The sequence below is a fragment of the Mucor mucedo genome (genome assembly GCF_025094135.1).
Source record: "Mucor mucedo strain NRRL 3635 chromosome Unknown EV154scaffold_1, whole genome shotgun sequence".
Taxonomy (NCBI): Eukaryota; Fungi; Mucoromycota; class Mucoromycetes; order Mucorales; family Mucoraceae; genus Mucor; species Mucor mucedo.
The window spans coordinates 300,409-316,968 of NW_026252285.1; the positions used below are offsets into that span (position 1 = coordinate 300,409).

At 35.0% G+C, this 16,560-nt stretch overlaps 5 protein-coding genes across 5 annotated transcripts; 4 read left to right on the forward strand and 1 right to left on the reverse strand.

The window, feature by feature from the left end:
- The first annotated feature begins 2,114 nt into the window (after window positions 1-2,114).
- Window positions 2,115-3,876, forward strand: EV154DRAFT_454632 (major facilitator superfamily domain-containing protein). The gene has a single exon (XM_051597316.1). The coding sequence runs from the start codon at window positions 2,149-2,151 to the stop codon at window positions 3,760-3,762; it is 1,614 nt and encodes a 537-aa protein (XP_051463652.1). The 5' UTR covers window positions 2,115-2,148; the 3' UTR covers window positions 3,763-3,876.
- On the reverse strand, window positions 3,865-5,638 carry EV154DRAFT_489416 (ATP-NAD kinase-like domain-containing protein). The gene is made up of 5 exons (XM_051599294.1): window positions 5,509-5,638; window positions 5,048-5,437; window positions 4,723-4,983; window positions 4,126-4,667; window positions 3,865-4,078 (listed from the first exon to the last, which is right to left on the reverse strand). Exons 1-5 carry the CDS (start codon window positions 5,609-5,611, stop codon window positions 3,902-3,904), a joined length of 1,473 nt encoding a protein of 490 aa, XP_051463653.1. The 5' UTR covers window positions 5,612-5,638; the 3' UTR covers window positions 3,865-3,901.
- Window positions 5,639-11,799: 6,161 nt separating this feature from the next.
- EV154DRAFT_489422 (uncharacterized protein) lies at window positions 11,800-12,744 on the forward strand. Its single transcript, XM_051599295.1, has one exon. The coding sequence runs from the start codon at window positions 11,824-11,826 to the stop codon at window positions 12,541-12,543; it is 720 nt and encodes a 239-aa protein (XP_051463654.1). The 5' UTR covers window positions 11,800-11,823; the 3' UTR covers window positions 12,544-12,744.
- A 323-nt stretch (window positions 12,745-13,067) lies between these two features.
- Window positions 13,068-14,287, forward strand: EV154DRAFT_489425 (uncharacterized protein). Its single transcript, XM_051599296.1, has one exon. It carries the CDS (start codon window positions 13,244-13,246, stop codon window positions 14,081-14,083), a length of 840 nt encoding a protein of 279 aa, XP_051463655.1. The 5' UTR covers window positions 13,068-13,243; the 3' UTR covers window positions 14,084-14,287.
- Window positions 14,288-14,581: 294 nt separating this feature from the next.
- On the forward strand, window positions 14,582-15,607 carry EV154DRAFT_489428 (uncharacterized protein). The gene has a single exon (XM_051599297.1). The coding sequence runs from the start codon at window positions 14,618-14,620 to the stop codon at window positions 15,419-15,421; it is 804 nt and encodes a 267-aa protein (XP_051463656.1). The 5' UTR covers window positions 14,582-14,617; the 3' UTR covers window positions 15,422-15,607.
- The last annotated feature ends 953 nt before the right edge of the window (window positions 15,608-16,560 follow it).

Sequence of the window (16,560 nt, forward strand, 5' to 3'; positions counted from 1 at the left end):
ATTGTGCGAATTATGGCTGGACCGGAGCAAGATCGCATCATAATAAAAAAAAAGATCGGATTCTAGACAGAATATACCATATTATAGTCCCTTACAGATAGCCCTTACCCCACTTGACTTCTTAGGGAAAATCGAGTTATCCGGTCCTATGCCGAGACTACCTGCGTTTTAACTGTTTATAAGAAAGGTGGCTGTTTCCACCAAAAAGGATAACATAGTCTCAAAGACAGTTGATAATTTTCTCGCATAAACATCATTTTTGATCTGTCATAAGCTAAAATCGTAAGATTTAACTGTTATATTTTATGATGGGATTGTTGTACATGCATACTCCGATATAATCGTTAAAGCTAACACCCTTTAGCTGACGTCGCTTAACAGCTTCAATCACATAATCTTCCGAGGAAAAAGATCTTTATAGCCAATGGCAAGGCTTCGCGCATGTCGATATATGGCTTGATATATATGCATCCTAAATTATGTATGTGATCATTAAACTAACGTTTACGTCGTTAACTTATTTCCATGACTTATGACGTAAACTTCAACAGAATTAAGATCATTTAAGCGCATAACAAAGGGGATGGGTATGCGGGTAAATCTAATCTTTGACTTTTATAATGCAGCCTCAGTCGGACTAATAGTGACAATAGAATTATATAATATCATCTGCGGACGGGTATAGTTTGGCATCTTTTATGCACTTAAAATGGTTGTTTCCACTTTGTTTATCTCAATATTTAGTTACACGGGTCTCTGCACTTACATAAACTGCTTCAGTCAAATTTTCTTCAAAAATAACACATGTTTAAGTCAATAGCAATAACTAGGGTTCAAAAAATGATGACTTATATTGGAGTATAATTTCGGTGCTTTTATTTTCCGGACACAATGTCTTTTGATGCTACAAGTTGTGCCGCACAATGGTAAAAAAAATTGAAAAAAACTGGTGATCTCTGTTTATAAACTCATGTATGGGTGGTATTCCAAAAATAACACATAAATGGTATAAAAACATGTTATTTGTAATAGATTCTGCGCCTGTTTGCAGCCAATGTTAGACCACAGCGATGACACGCCCAACCTGTATATATACCAGTAGAATTCAATCGCACTGATTATTAATAAAACTGTAGTAGCTCCATTGCACAATGAGTTCCATGGCTCGCTATATATTTAACCGGATAAATAGCTTACAAACATCGATTGAAACTAAAATTCAAGCAAGAAATTCTATCCTTATGATCATTTAACCCGAGATTTTATATTACACAATTATAGTAATAATTTTGCCACATACAAACAATTAGTCAAGTGATACGCATATGTTTTTTTTACGGTTTTTACGATACAACGAGTCGTTTGAAAATACTACGATATGAAAGCATGGTGTTTCCAGCAACAATGATTTGTATTACTTGAATCAAATCTGTTAATTTTTCTATTTTTGATAATAAATGGGCATGGTACTTTGAGATTTTCTACTATTATTAAATTCGCTCTTTTCGGTTTCACAGAGTTTCCCTCTATTCCCTTGATTTCGTGTTCAACGAATAAAAATGTTTCATTTTCCATGCCGATAAATTTGAAAGTGCCCTATTGGCTACATCACTCGAAATAACAGATCAGATTCATTGTACATGATTGAGACCTTTTCGGATAAATGACACTTTTTAACTTTTTTTTTTCTAATTTTTTTACATGCGAAAAAAAAACAGGAGAAAACAAACTTTTAATGACTTGTAACAAAAAAAAAAAAAAAAAAGAAAACAAAAAAAGAAAAGAGCTACATATAGTAGTTAAAGACAAATGCACACTTAACCAATGAATCTAAAATAACTTATCCACGTTTGATATTCATAAAGTGAATGGTCCAATACGATTGCTATGTATTCATCTCCGATAAACACAGTAAAATCTGAGGAAGAGCAATATGCGGTCCACGCGAGGTAATCATTTGATCTGATTGGCTCAATTTTTTTCGGAAATGTTGGAATGAATGAAGACAGGATCAATCAATACCAATGATTACACTCACACGACCTCACTTGACATCAGGTTCTTTTTTATATAAATAGGGGAGACCGTTTACTTTAGTTTTTTTATTATTATTATCATCACTTCATTTAATCACTTTTATATCCTTCTATGACTGATATTTCTCAACAACAACGTGAGCAAGAGCGTTTCGCTGCTGCTGAGCAGAAACTTCAATCACTTGAAAAATTAGACGATACTGGAGCTGGTGGTTGGAATTGGTTCACTGCTCGTACTATCCTTACATCTGGTGCCGGTTTTTTTACTGATTCATATGATGTCTTTATTATCAATTTAATCACCCCAATGCTTGGTTATGTTTACTATGCTGAAAACGGTAACAAGATCCCTGCTGACATTGAAGGTATCCTTAAGGGTATGTCTTCCGTTGGTACTTTTATCGGCCAACTTTTGTTTGGTTTCCTTGGTGACATTCTTGGTCGTAAGATTTATGGTTTCGAATTGTTGATTATTATTCTCGGTACAATTAACTGTGCTACTTCTGCCTCTGCTGTTCGCGGTGTTTCTACCATTGGTTTCCTCGGTCTTTGGCGTTTAATCCTCGGTATTGGTATTGGTGGTGATTACCCCATGTCTGCTACTATTACTTCCGAATGGTCTACTGCTGGTAAGCGTGGTATGATGATGGCTCTTATTTTCTCTATGCAAGGTGTCGGTAACTTGGCTGCTGCTATTGTCACTCTTATTCTTCTTGCCATCTTCAAGAATGCTATTATTGCTGATGTGATGAACTTGGATTATGTCTGGCGTCTTTGTATTGGTCTTGGTGCTATTCCCGCTGTCGGTACTATTTACCTTCGTTTCACCATGCCCGAATCTCCTCGTTATTCTCTTAATGTTGAACATGATGTTGAAGCTGCTGCTGCTGCCAAGGGTCAAAATGTCTCCACTGAATTATCTAAGCAATACACTAAGGTTGAAGAAAAGCGTGATCATTGGGCTGAATTCCGTGCTTACTTTGGCCAATGGAGACATTTCAAGGTTCTTTTGGGTACATCTCTCTCTTGGTTCTTGCTCGATGTTGCTTTCTACGGTCTTGGTCTTAATAACTCTGCTATTTTAGCTGCTATTGGTTATGCTAAGAAGCCTACTCCTTTTGAGACTCTTTGGGCTAATACTGTCGGTCAAATTATCATTACTTGTCTTGGTTCTGTTCCCGGTTACTACTTTACTGTATTCTTGATTGAAAAGATGGGTCGTCGTACTATCCAATTGATGGGTTTCGCTGTTACCACTGTTCTCTTTGCCATTCTTGCTGGTTGTTACAACATTCTCTTGGAAAAGTCTATGCCTGCTTTCATTTTCCTCTTCACTTTAGCTCAACTTTTTCAAAACTTCGGTGCCAATTCCACCACTTTTATTATTCCCGGTGAGGTTTTCCCTACCAAGGTTCGTGCTTCTGCTCATGGTATTTCTGCTGCATCTGGTAAGGCCGGTGCTATTCTTGCTTCATTTGCCTTCAATGCTCTTGTTGATATCGGTGGACCTGCTGGTGCCCATGCTTTCTTACCTGAAGTTCTCGCTATCTTCTCCGGCGTCATGTTCTTGGGTTTCGTTGTTACCTGGCTTTGGATTCCCGAGTCTAAGGGCCGCGATCTTGACGAATTCGAGGAAGACTTTGTTGCACAAAGTGCTGTCCAGTACAACACTGATACCGTTAGTTTAGCCAGCGAGTCTATCAATCCCGAACAACGTAAGGCTTAAGCCTATTCATTCTTTACCCTCTTTTGGGTTGTACATTATAATCTTTTTTTACCTACTACTTGCATATATATATCTTTATTTTATAATAAATATCACTTGTTATTTACAAACAAACACAAATTATTTTATTGGACTTCTTTTATACTTTTGTGTCTATAAAGTTTGGACTGATAGTCAACACAGAAATTAAGCGAGGATGAACCTCTACTTGGAAGGGTTTACAAGGGGCATGTTCACCATCAATTGCTACATAAGCCTTTTGACCAGGTTTCAGAATAGGTGTTAATCTAAATGCCTTGACTTTATAATACTCGACCTAGAATGATTATTAGCATATTTGACATCTAAAAATAGCTTACTTACAATATCCTTATTCATATGTTGACCGGTTTCGACTTTATTAAATACCTCCAACTGTTTAGGAATACTTGGTGGTCCACGGATCAATAATAAATCAATATTTCCGTCATTTGGTAAAGCACAGGGATGACTCAGCATCCCTCTTGATAATAAAGGAACTTTGCTTGCTAAGAAGAACGAGATGTCGTCATCAACAATCAACCAATCCTTAGGAACAGGTTCGTTTAAGGGGGGGATCGTGTCTTTTACTTGGCCATCCAATTCACTGACAGGGACACTTGATTCGTTAAGATAGGCATCACGGTAATCCAGTTGAATCTTTCGCTTGTCGGATTCAGTCACTTGAATAGCTGCTTGGATTTTATAAGAACGACGTGAAAAGATCTCCTGCATTAAACCGACAATGGATCTTGTGTCGCCCATCCATCTTAAATGTTCTGTGGCAAGATCTGCGTATGATGTGATACCATAGTTTTGCGACAAGAAAGAAAAATAGCGATGATCATCGTAAGTGACAGAGCATAAATCCATTGCCAGTGATTTTCCTACAAAAGAAAGCCCCATTTAGCTTAAGAAATGAGGATAAACTATTCCGCTTACCTTTAATCACTTGGAGGGCTGCAAAGCAGGGATCAAATCCTCTTTTTTCTCCTAATAACGAGATAATCAAGGAGTTACCAGTACCACCTGGAATGACACCTAATGAGACACTTTTCATTGCTTCTCTTGCATCAGGTCTTTGAAGGAAGCCGTTGATGACTTCATGGATTACGCCATCACCACTGACAGTGACAACAGCATCAAAAGCATCGATGTCGAGCTCTTTAGCTATTTGAATAGCGTGGCCTTGATGTTCTGTATCTAAAAATTTGTGTCATATATATTTGTTTAGTTAAGAAATACTTACTGGATTATTTAACCTTACATTTGACCTGAATATTACACTTGGCGCCTTCGAAAATTGGTCGAACATGATACTCAAAGATTTCCTTTGCTTTTCCTTGACCACCAAAGGGGTTAATTAAAACTAACATGTTCTTTCCAAATTTCAAGTCTTGGTAGACATTACTCATGAGCTCTTTACAGAAGGAAATAGCTTCTTCGGCATTTTCAGTTGAGTAAACGAACTTGTAAATGTCGGCAGGTGATTCTTCAATGGTTCTATCTTCAGGTAATACAGAGTAGATGTGAATGGACTTTGTACGCTCTTGATAATATGCGTTAATAATATAGACGTTGTCAATCGGCAGTAAGGTTGGGTCGGGACCCTTTCCGACAGGTACGGGTATACAGCACACTGTGCGTGTTGTCTTGGCTAAAACAAAACGAAACGTAAGAATAAAAAAAAGGGGGAAGGGGAGGTATAACATTCAATGCTTTCTATACATTTCTTTGCGGCATTCAAATCTCCTTCAATACGAAGCCCTTGTTCGTCAATTGTTAATTGCACAGGATAAGTTCCCTTTGTAACTTTGAGACTACGAACCATGTTAAGACACAAATTGAAAAAGAGAATGCGGCCCTTCTTTGGAACCGACGTATATTATTTCTGTACCTTTAGCCAATCACAACCCCTTTTTCATGCCGAGGTGTTACAAAGATTTGAAGGAACAACTCCCAATAGTACTCTTTTGGAATAATCGCAATCCTTCGTGCCTAGCTTTATGAGCTGTACCCCTCAAGTATTTTCTGATTTGATGTTGTGTAGTTTAAGATAAACTCGGGATGGCATACAAACTTATAGTGACAGCTGTTTAAGATTACACATAAATATGATATTCCAATCAGACGCTTTGTACTCTATTTTTAGAAATTACCAGTTGTTTAAAGCCGAAGAAAATAGCCATATGGGTGTTAGAAAAAAACTGAACTCATCACTCAAATGTATCTGTGATTGATCTAAAAGTACAGATCAATGGAAAGAATTAGTGGCGCCATTGTCGAGCAATGTTCGAACAAGCAGCTATATAATTTCTTCATCATCTTCAAAGCCACAAGCGAGTGATGGTTGCAGTAAAGAAAGATCCAATATGTTGACACCACAGATCTCACACAGGTCACCAGTCTTTATCATTTTTACATCATAATGAGAGTATAAGTCTTTACATCATAATGAGAGTATAAGTCTTTACGTCGATTGACATGTCATATCGTCTAAAGTTCATAGGATGGTGGATTTCTGTTTTCCATAAAATTTGCTTCACTGTCATTACAAGCTACTACTGGAACGCAGATAGACAATTACCAACTTCTGACTTACTTGGGAGGTTTTTGCATATGTTTCTATTTTAAGTAAAGGCCCAGACATTATGAAAGATGAAACAAGCAATTAAATAATTCTGACATAAGCTCTTGTTTATCAGCTTACAAATAAAGCTGGTTCCCCTTTTTTTTTCCCTTTCTTTTCCTTTAACATACTTCTTTTGTCGTATGAAAGTAACAGATAACGTAAAATGGTTAGTTAATAATGACACTTGTGTCTTTGAAAAGACGCTAAATCGAAGAAGAAATATTGCAATATTGCGGCTGCGGCTAGTCTTTGCTATAGGAGGGCGACCTCCTAGGTAGAGTTCATGAGTTTTAAGAACTCACACACTGTGAATAACAGGTGTTACACTGTAAATGGTTCGGCTCATACTGGCCTACTGGTCTTGGCTGGAATTTTTGTAAGTGGTATAAAAAAATACGTTTAAAAAGAATACGGAGGACTAGACATTTCCAACCCGCAGGTCCCGATCGGCAATCTGAAAAACCGGTTTTTTATGATGTGTCAACATCAAAAAAAAGGCAAGCCTGAAAGGTCTTCGTGGCAATACGTTAATAAGTCAAGAAATCAGACAACTGTTGAATTTAGACAACAAAATAATAACCCTAACTGCTTACCATTGGGGTAAAGCTGCAGCATTGGTAGACGATTATTTTGAAAATCATCAAATAGACTTTCAATCGGTGGCAAACAACGTCTATGATAATATTCTTTTGACTATCCATAAAATCAGTACCTTTGAAGAAACAGAAGACAATAAAAGCGTGATCTCCCAGTTCTTACGCGATTATTGTGCGAGCATACACAATTTTCTAGGCCAAAAGAACAGTTACACTATTTTCGTACGCTACTATAATCTCAAAGAGATTGAAGCAAGAAAAAAGTCTTAAAATTGTACAAGGAAAAAGAAGAGGAAATAGCTGAGGAGGCAATTGAAGGAAAGCTCGTAGCACGTATTGGTAAAAGAGCACAACGCGTAAGTACACGTACACATATACACACACAAATATATGGATATTATAATAATTGTTCTTCGTTATTTCTTACAAATGAAATTGTAGGATGCTGGAGCTGATAAGGAAGATAGGAAAATAGTAAGCAAAGCATAAAATATTGCTTGTATTGACAATTAAACACAAATGTAATATTAGGAAAATATAAAAACAGTGAAATCTACCAAGTCATTCATTATCCATCAACTACAAAGCAGCATATATACTCCCAACACCTCCAGTCTACAAAAAGAAGTGCTATGAACTAGGAGAAACGAGACAGGCAGGACAGGACAGAAAATGAGTAGCTTTTTGAAAGCATGTTATTTATTTATTTAAGAAAAGAAAAGGTAAAGAAAAGAAAAGAAAAGAAAAGGGAAGATGATTATGAAATATGTCTAATAGAAAGAAAACAAAAATTTAAATAAGAGATTAAGTTAGTCATAGCTTATGTGAATCATGAGAAAGGATTTAAAGAGCTGACAGATCAAGGATAAAGATTGAGTCGGAAAGCTGGTTGTTCATAAAGCATAGTTGTGGCATAAAGCATAGTTGTGGCATAAAGTGTAACTTGATCATGACAAGAAGATTATGAAGTATTAAGTATAATCGCTGATATCAAGTATCTCTCCACCAAACAAAAATCAACAAGCTTTGTATATTCACTTTTTAACGAAGCAAGAAAAATGAAAAAGAAGCGCTTCTCTTTAACGTATTCCTGGTGCCATTGAGTTCTTGAATCATACCATTTTATATGACAATCATGCATTTAAAAAGAAATATTTAAGGGAGGAAGAATCTAAACCATTTATGAAGGCAATATAGGATATACTTTCTGACTATTACTATAAATGTTTAGTATCTAACTATCCCAGTTGATTCCGAAGACAAACGGACATTTTTCTGTGAAGTAATTATCCCGATTTTAAAAACCTTTGCGATTCATAATGGAAATATGTCATTCAGATGGTGCGAAAAACAATCGAAAGAAAATAAAAGCTCGTGGTTACAAAGCAACGATTATAAGTTGAAGAATTTCGAAAGAAAACTACTAGATGGATATGGTATCAGTGAGAATAGAGGAATTGCAGTAATGGTTGAACCATTCGGTGCCGAATCCAATATCACTCACTCGGTAGACTTCAGATGGATTTTTTTTCTCCTGAAGTTTCCTGAAGTTTTTATTACATAAAATTCCATGGAAGGTAACTCCGCACTTCAGTTCAGTTCAGGAAACTTTTTTTGCTTGAGAACAACCTAAAGCTGGAAAGTTCAATTTGGTAAAAGTGTTTGAATTACTTGCCAATCTGAAAGAATTTGGGATGAACAACAACAAGTGATACAAGAACTAGAGGTAGGAGCTGTGGCAGTTGGAAAAGAGTTCGATAAGATAGTTGGTGATCATTTCTCATATCAAGACAACTGGGTTTCTTTTTTTATTATTGCTATTAGTAGGCAGGAATAAAGCCCATATTGTTTTTACCCCTTTCCTTTTTTTTTAAAAGCATTGTTTTATTATAATAAAAAATAAAATTAAGAGCTAAGTACTTCGAACGGTTATAAAAGTATATTGCACGATAAGAAGTAATCCGTCTATTGTTATAATATCTATGAAATTGTTGAATCCACACTACGATTTTTTTCTCTCTTTGCTAATGGTTTTTGATCAGTAGTAGTAAACTATTCTTGTTTTTAATTCTCAATGTTAGCTAGGATACCCGATCTCATGTTGCCGCTATGTGCACTTTGTCTGTCCCTAAAATGCGGTACTGTAATATATTTTGCTTATACATCTGTTTTTTTCGTACGTATTAGTTGGAATAAACCGAAATAAAGGCCGTGGCAATAACTGGAAAGATGCCACTGGAGGAAAAAATCTCAGCAGTACCCCATAATTTTAATCAAACACATATTTATCCGATTTTGACTTTATTTAATAAGCAAGCGGGAATAAACAAGTGTCGTTCCAGAACAAAGATATAACAACCGCTTAATTAATCAAACTCGTTATAAATTCTAGACAAATAAAAAAGCCTTAAATTTATAAAATAATATTTTGCTCGGGCGGCATAAAAACCCCTTTCTGTGATCATAAACAGGCTTGCGTTGATTATATAGGCAAGCTTTTGTCGGTACTTGCGTCGTGTTTCTGGAGATACGGCACAGATCCCGCGAACATGTTTAAAAAGAAAGAAAGAAAAACACGGGAGTTCTATTAATTCGCCTTTTCTTTGTTATGAAAATATAATTAAAGACCGAATCAAGCGTTTATTAATGTGTACTGAAACCCTACAACTTAGAAGCCGCGTGATTTATAAATGATTCAGAAACTCCTGATTTGATATTTTGATGAAACAATATCCCTTTAGTTGCCACTGTGGTGGTGTCATCATCGCTTAAACTGTTTATTGAACAACATGACAAAGTTTGGAATGGTTTCAAGTTTGAAAATGTATACATTTATTATGTAGATTAGGGATTGACGGGAAATAGATATATTTATCATAAAAAGGAGGTTGTCCATTAGGACACGAAACAATCTGAATCAATCTTAATATTTAACCGTCCAGTCTGCTGTATTTACGACCTTTGTTTATTTACAAATGATTGGAGTTAATAGGATAGCTTCTGCCGAAACCAAACATTTTATCTGATTTCTACAATGTTATAACATCCAAAAATTTGAAACTGAATGATGGTTAGTGTAATTGTAAACAATCCCGCGCTGCACATAATGGTCGATCTTTTTTTTTTTTTGAAGATACTCCGCAATCCTTAGCGTAAAATTAAAATAGTTTAATATTCATTTGAAGTAACCTTATTTGTCTTTCCATTCTCCTCTTCAAACTGAAAAAATGGGCTGCGTTCAAAAAAAAGTACCCAAATGTAGCTTGGCCATATTTGGGATTGTGGGGTGATACAACGGCGTATCAAATCTTGGTTGAATGACGATTTTACATTATTTCGTCACCAACTCTTTGTCGATCTTGTCTCATCCAAGATTTTGGGAAAAACTCAATTGCAAAAAACACAACGTTTTATACTGTTTAAAAATAATATACGTAGTTTCGCCTGGCAATATCCTTTTTTTACATTAATTTTTGCTTACTTTACCAATCTGGATGTCATCATCTGTTACTGATTTTGTCATGCGCTGCGTGCATGCTAACTGATATCACAATCATGTCATACCTTACCATTTATACTTTTGCGTGTACGCAAATGATATGTCCGCCAAATATTCAATCTTTAATCAACATGGGTAATACTACGAATGTAGGATCTAGATAGTTATAAGATATATAAATTTGGTTACATGTTTTATTTTGATTCCTTGTTCATACTGCGAATCAGTATGAATTTGGTTCTGTGATATGGATTTCATTGAACCTAGAATAGTAATCAAATGTCTTACTAACGCCACATTTGATAAAAGCTGTTGTATGGCACTCAGCCAGAATCCTGCATTGTTCGTTTTAAAAAATAAAATATTACTAGAAAAAAAGTAGTATGTAGCACAATAGATGTATGCAGAAACCACTATTGTCACACTCTGATTAAAGACAAAGCTCATTCTATAAAGAGCTTGATGTATTATTTTTATAAGATTATTTATAACTACTGTTTTAGAATCACTCATCTCGTGGTCCCTTTGACAACGGTGCTGCATTCCGCGCCATCAAGAGTACATATTAAATACTGCTGGTTGCGTACGCTACTCTATTTGACTGTCTTGAACACTGTGCATTCGCTAAATTTACTGAGACTCTTCTTTTTATATAAGGTCTGTTGTAGATTTATTTTGTTTTCTGCATATTTCGTTGCTATTTTCGCCTGCACTGTTTACTTATTAACACACGTCTTGATGGATAGATAGATGTTAGATAGATTCTCTTTTATGTGACTTTTGGATATTGTGCTTACCTTTTAGGCAGAGTTCGGTGGCACTAGCACCAAACTTGATGAAATATATTTACCTTTTGGCCCGTGAGCCCTATTGTTTTATTTCCATCATTCTAAAAATCTTTTCGCGCTGCATTGAGAGTATTTGTAGGAAGTACAATCGAAATCGGACGGCTAATGGCAATTTCAAATCCGGTGATAATACTCGAGTCAGGCACGGTTTCACAGATACCTTTCTTCCAGTAACTATCAACCGCATCAATTCTATATATAATACCTCAATCATGTCACATCAATAGGAAGATAAAGCCCTCAGAATCACAATGTCGTCTTAAAATAAATCTACTGCTAAACATGTATCACGTAGCACAATATACACCCAAACACTAAACACTATCGTGCTACTACAGTGAGGCTAAGCAGTGAAAGCGTTTAACTTCTAATTGTAACGATATACACTTGTATTTAAAAGAAAATGCATGTGTTCAAAAATCTTTTCTTCTTATCTTATTTTACTTTTTTTTTATATATATATTGATAATGCCTGTTTTTTACTATTGGTTTATAGGACCAGTCATTTTATGGTCTCTTTTGACAGTCGGAATTGTATTCTGCATAATCAAGAGTTCAGTTTATAGATCAAATATTTCTTATGCTGCTCTTACGATTACTCTATTTGGATTGGTGTATGCTATCATGAACATCGTTAGCTCAGATCATTATTATTACACAGTGCCTGTCGCAATTGGGTTTGATTCTCTGCGTGTTTCATTTGAATCTTTACCTGGTCTGATGGCTTATCTACGCATGTCTAAGCAAATAGGCTACAAAACCGGCCGCTTTCTTGTTTATTTTGGGTTTCTTTATATGATTCCGGTGGTGGCCATGGGTGTTATAGTTACGTTTTTTGCTGTAGAAGAATACCGATCTCCAGAAATTTTTGGATTTGTTCTCCGTGTACATTGCGGTTTTATCACTATATTTCTATTGCTTCTTGCATTGTACTGGAAAAAGCTGCATGGAAAAGTCAGGATTACTTTACTTCTGTATACCTTAGCTTATGTCATTTCAGAAATATTCTACTTGGTTACAACTTATAAAGCTAGAAGGTATTTTCCTGCAGACATTGTCTCAATTTTTCTTGTCGAATTTCCGGTGGTGTTATCTCTCATGATTTCGGTTCTATATGGACACCTTTGGACAATGAAGAGACCCATGCAAGACGAGAAAGTAGAAATCAACGAAGAAAACAAGTCTTAAGGCTACCAGGTACAAGGATTTAAAAAATATAATACACGGGAAAACGTTTTTTTCTTTCGAGGGATCAACGACAACAAACAGATACAAAGCAACCCCTTTTGAATATACATGTACATGTTTCACACTAGATATCCTTCGATATAAATACCTTATTGACATTACTGTATAAATAAACAAGTGCATAATTATTCGAAAATCAAATATCTTCATAAAGTATAATATTAAATCTCGGGTCAGAATAAGACTTTAGTAAACAATAAAATAAATTTTAATTGTTCCGGATAAGTCTGATGCTTGAATGCAATTCCACAGCTTTCAATTGAGCGTACGTTGACTGCTATTAACCAGATACTCATGTAAAGGATTTTACTAGTGTATACATTTAACCTTTTAAAGCAATATTCAGATGTCATACTGAGCCACGTTTAGCACGTAAATAATGCAAAAAATAAAAAAAAGATCATCTGTGTTCACAATCGCAATCCGTTTTAAAAATAGATATGCTAAAAAAGTATTGCGTAGCACAAATATAGGTATAACCACATACACTTGTGCCACTGTAGTGAGGCTAAGCAGTGAGGGACTTTATTCAATGCTACATGAAAAATACACCATTGTTCATATTAATATTTATATGTAAAGGACAAGTGTGTCATATAACCATTCTCTTTTCATCTTATTTATTTTCTTCTTTTTGACAATGCCCGATTTTGAATATAGACTTGTAGTGCCACTTATTCTATGGTCACTTTTGACTGTTGGTATTGTTGCCTGCATTATCAAGAATGCAAAATATAGAACACTTATTGTATACGCTGCTCTTATACCTGCTCTATATGGACTATTGTCAGCTATTACAAATATCCAGGATTGGATCAATAATATGCATCACATAACTATCCTTAAAGATGTTAAAACTGGGTTTGAAAATATTAGTACCTCATTACTACCTTTGCCTGCACTGCTTGCTTATTCACGCCTGTCTAAACAAACGGGCAAAAAAAACAGTAGATGGCTTGTCCGTGTGGGATTCTACTACGTCTCTTTTTTAATCAGTCTGGACATATCAGCTACCTTCTTCGCAGATTTCTTTAGCGACGGTGCTGTACCTGATAGCTTATTTTCGGTTATTGCCCGTGGCCATGGCTTTTTTATTGTTGTTTTTACATTACTTCTTCCGATCCACTGGAGAAAATTGAATGAAAAAGCTAGGAATACTTTGCTTTGGTACACCTTGGCTTACCTAACTTCTGAAATTACCTTTTTGGTCATCAATTTTGTTCAAGCAATTTCTGTTAATACGTATTATGGCATAACATATGCTCTTATCCAATTACCAAGGGTTCTATCTCTCATAATCGTCACTTTGTATGCACACACTTGGAATATGGATGGAATCTTATTAGAAAGTAATTCAGACAGCGAGTTTGAATTCGAAGATGAAGCTGACAGCGATGATGACAATGACAATAGCAACGACAATGACAATAACGATCAAGGCAATTATGATGCTACGGATGCCTTTTTACCTGCTGTGTAATTAATGACAACAAACAAACACAAAGAGATCATTTTTTTAATACATACACTTAATAAAGAATTATGTACATACTTTTTGACATTATTCCAAATAATAAAATGTGCATTGTATAAATAAATCAAATTCAAAAATCATTTTGGTGTTGTATAAAAGTGAGTGGTTTCAAACAGTAAATGGAAAATAAACAACGTATTCTATTTTTACGCCACAAAGCCAAAGGATGTAATGTTAAATATATGGGCCCTATTTCTGTGCTTTTTTAAAGTTTTAAAAAAATATTCAAATATCTTAAAAAGCGGTAATACTAAAGCCAAATAATAGGAAAAAATAAAGGTCATATGCTCGCAATTACAGCCCACATTTTCTGCTAAAATGTGTTTTGTGTCACATTATAGCTATATCTAGATCCTTATTGTGTCATTATAATGTGGCTAAGTAACGGATGGGATATGATTAAAGAAAAATATAAAAATCCCTTTTCGGCGTAATCAATAAACATTTTTCTATCCGATTATTCAATCGTTTTTTTTAGCTATGCCTCTTTTACCCCTTACGCATGTAGGACCACTTCTCTTATGGTTTATTCTATTGACTGGCATTGTATATGGCATAATCAAGAGTGCATTATATAGATCACCAATTGTGTATGCTGCTTTGTTACCTGCGGTATTTGGATTGCTTACTACAATCATGAATACAGTGGGATACACTGGACACTCTTTATACACCTTTGTCAAAATACAAGTCGCTGTAAATATTTTTAAATGTCTCTATGCCTCACTCGCAGCTTTACCTGGATTGATTGCCTACCAACGTATTTCCAGACAGAAAGAAAAAACATCTGGTAGATGGGCTGTTTATTTAGGATTCCTTTATGTTTTTATTGTAACTGTTGCGGGCATTGTATTTGCCTGTATAAATAATTATGATATTCCTAAATCTGACAGTCTGCGTCAGTTTATTACCCGTGGCAATTACGGTGTTATTGGTGTCCTTGCATTACTTCTCAAGATTTATGGGAAAAGACTCCCCAAAAAAGCCAAAATTACTTTGTTAATGTACACCCTGTTTTACATGATTTCCGAAATATTCTATTCAGTTGCATATGATGCCCACTATTTCATGTTTGACCCTATATCAGTAGCGCTTGTCCAATGCCCAATGTTTGCGTGTGTCGTGATTTCGGTTTTGTATGGACATATTTGGTCAATGGATAAACCCCTGGATGATGAAAAGGATGAATCTGAGAGCGAACTCGAATTTGAAGATGAGGATGACGATAATGAAGATGACGATATTGAAGCTAGTGATGTAACCGATAACTTTTTACAAGTGTAACTTATGACAGAAAATAAGAATGCGATACCTAAATTCCATAGACCCATTTAAGATTAATTTGTATATAAAAATAAAAATAATATTCATGAAAAATCATTTCATGAATCAGTTTCTGGTTCCGGGTCAAAGCGTACTTTTAAAAAGTGTAAATAAATGCATGGTTGCAGGCTTTTTTTTTTTTTTTTTCTGTAAAAAATACCTCCATGTTATTATTGAAAGTATTTATCATAAATACGGTTTACATCTGACATACGTTATAAAAATACTTTTGATTGCGCACATGACAGCTCTCTAAGGTATGATTTAAAAATAAATTTACTGCTAAAATTGTATCGCGTAGCACAGTACAGAGAAAATGATTGTCCTACTATAATCAGGCTGAGCAGAGAGAAAATTATACTTTAATAGAGATATTAAACGTTTTTTATTAGGGTAATCAGTCATTCCATTCTATTTTACTTTTGATTTTCAATGGCTGATGAGTTGTATCCTGACCCATTATATGGACTATTGGTGACAAGAACTCTAATTATGCACCTAAAAGTTATTATAGGTACAAATAACTGGTTTTAAATGCTACTATCAGGCCTACTTTGTCTGGATTAGCATGCAATACTACATCTGCCACAATAAATATAAGTTATATTGACATTATATACTTTCTATAGATGCTATCTAGAGATATATTGGATCTGCGCCCGGACTGACCAGGTATCTCCGTTGTATAATTGTCAGAAATTTCCTATCTGCTTGGCATAAATTTGTACTTACTTTCTAAATAGTTGGCCTAGTTAACAACAGTTTCACCTGTCATGTTTGCTATTTTATATGTCCTTCTCTGGACACTGAACAATTCATTTTTTTATATAAGAGCATAAAAAAATGTCCTTATATTTGTACATACCCACTTGGTATTACTCATTTAAAAGTATAGATGTTAAGAAATAGGTATTACGAATAACTTTTGAAGTCGTGTAGTCAGTAGACATTGAATAACAAACATATGTAGCGTATTTTGTTAACTTTATTATGCAATAAATCGACTGTTTTGCAAGTTAATATCACTAGTTTTTTTGTAAAGAGTGATATTATCGAAGTTTGAAATGTATCTTTCTTTCAATCCAGCCACATATGAGGTA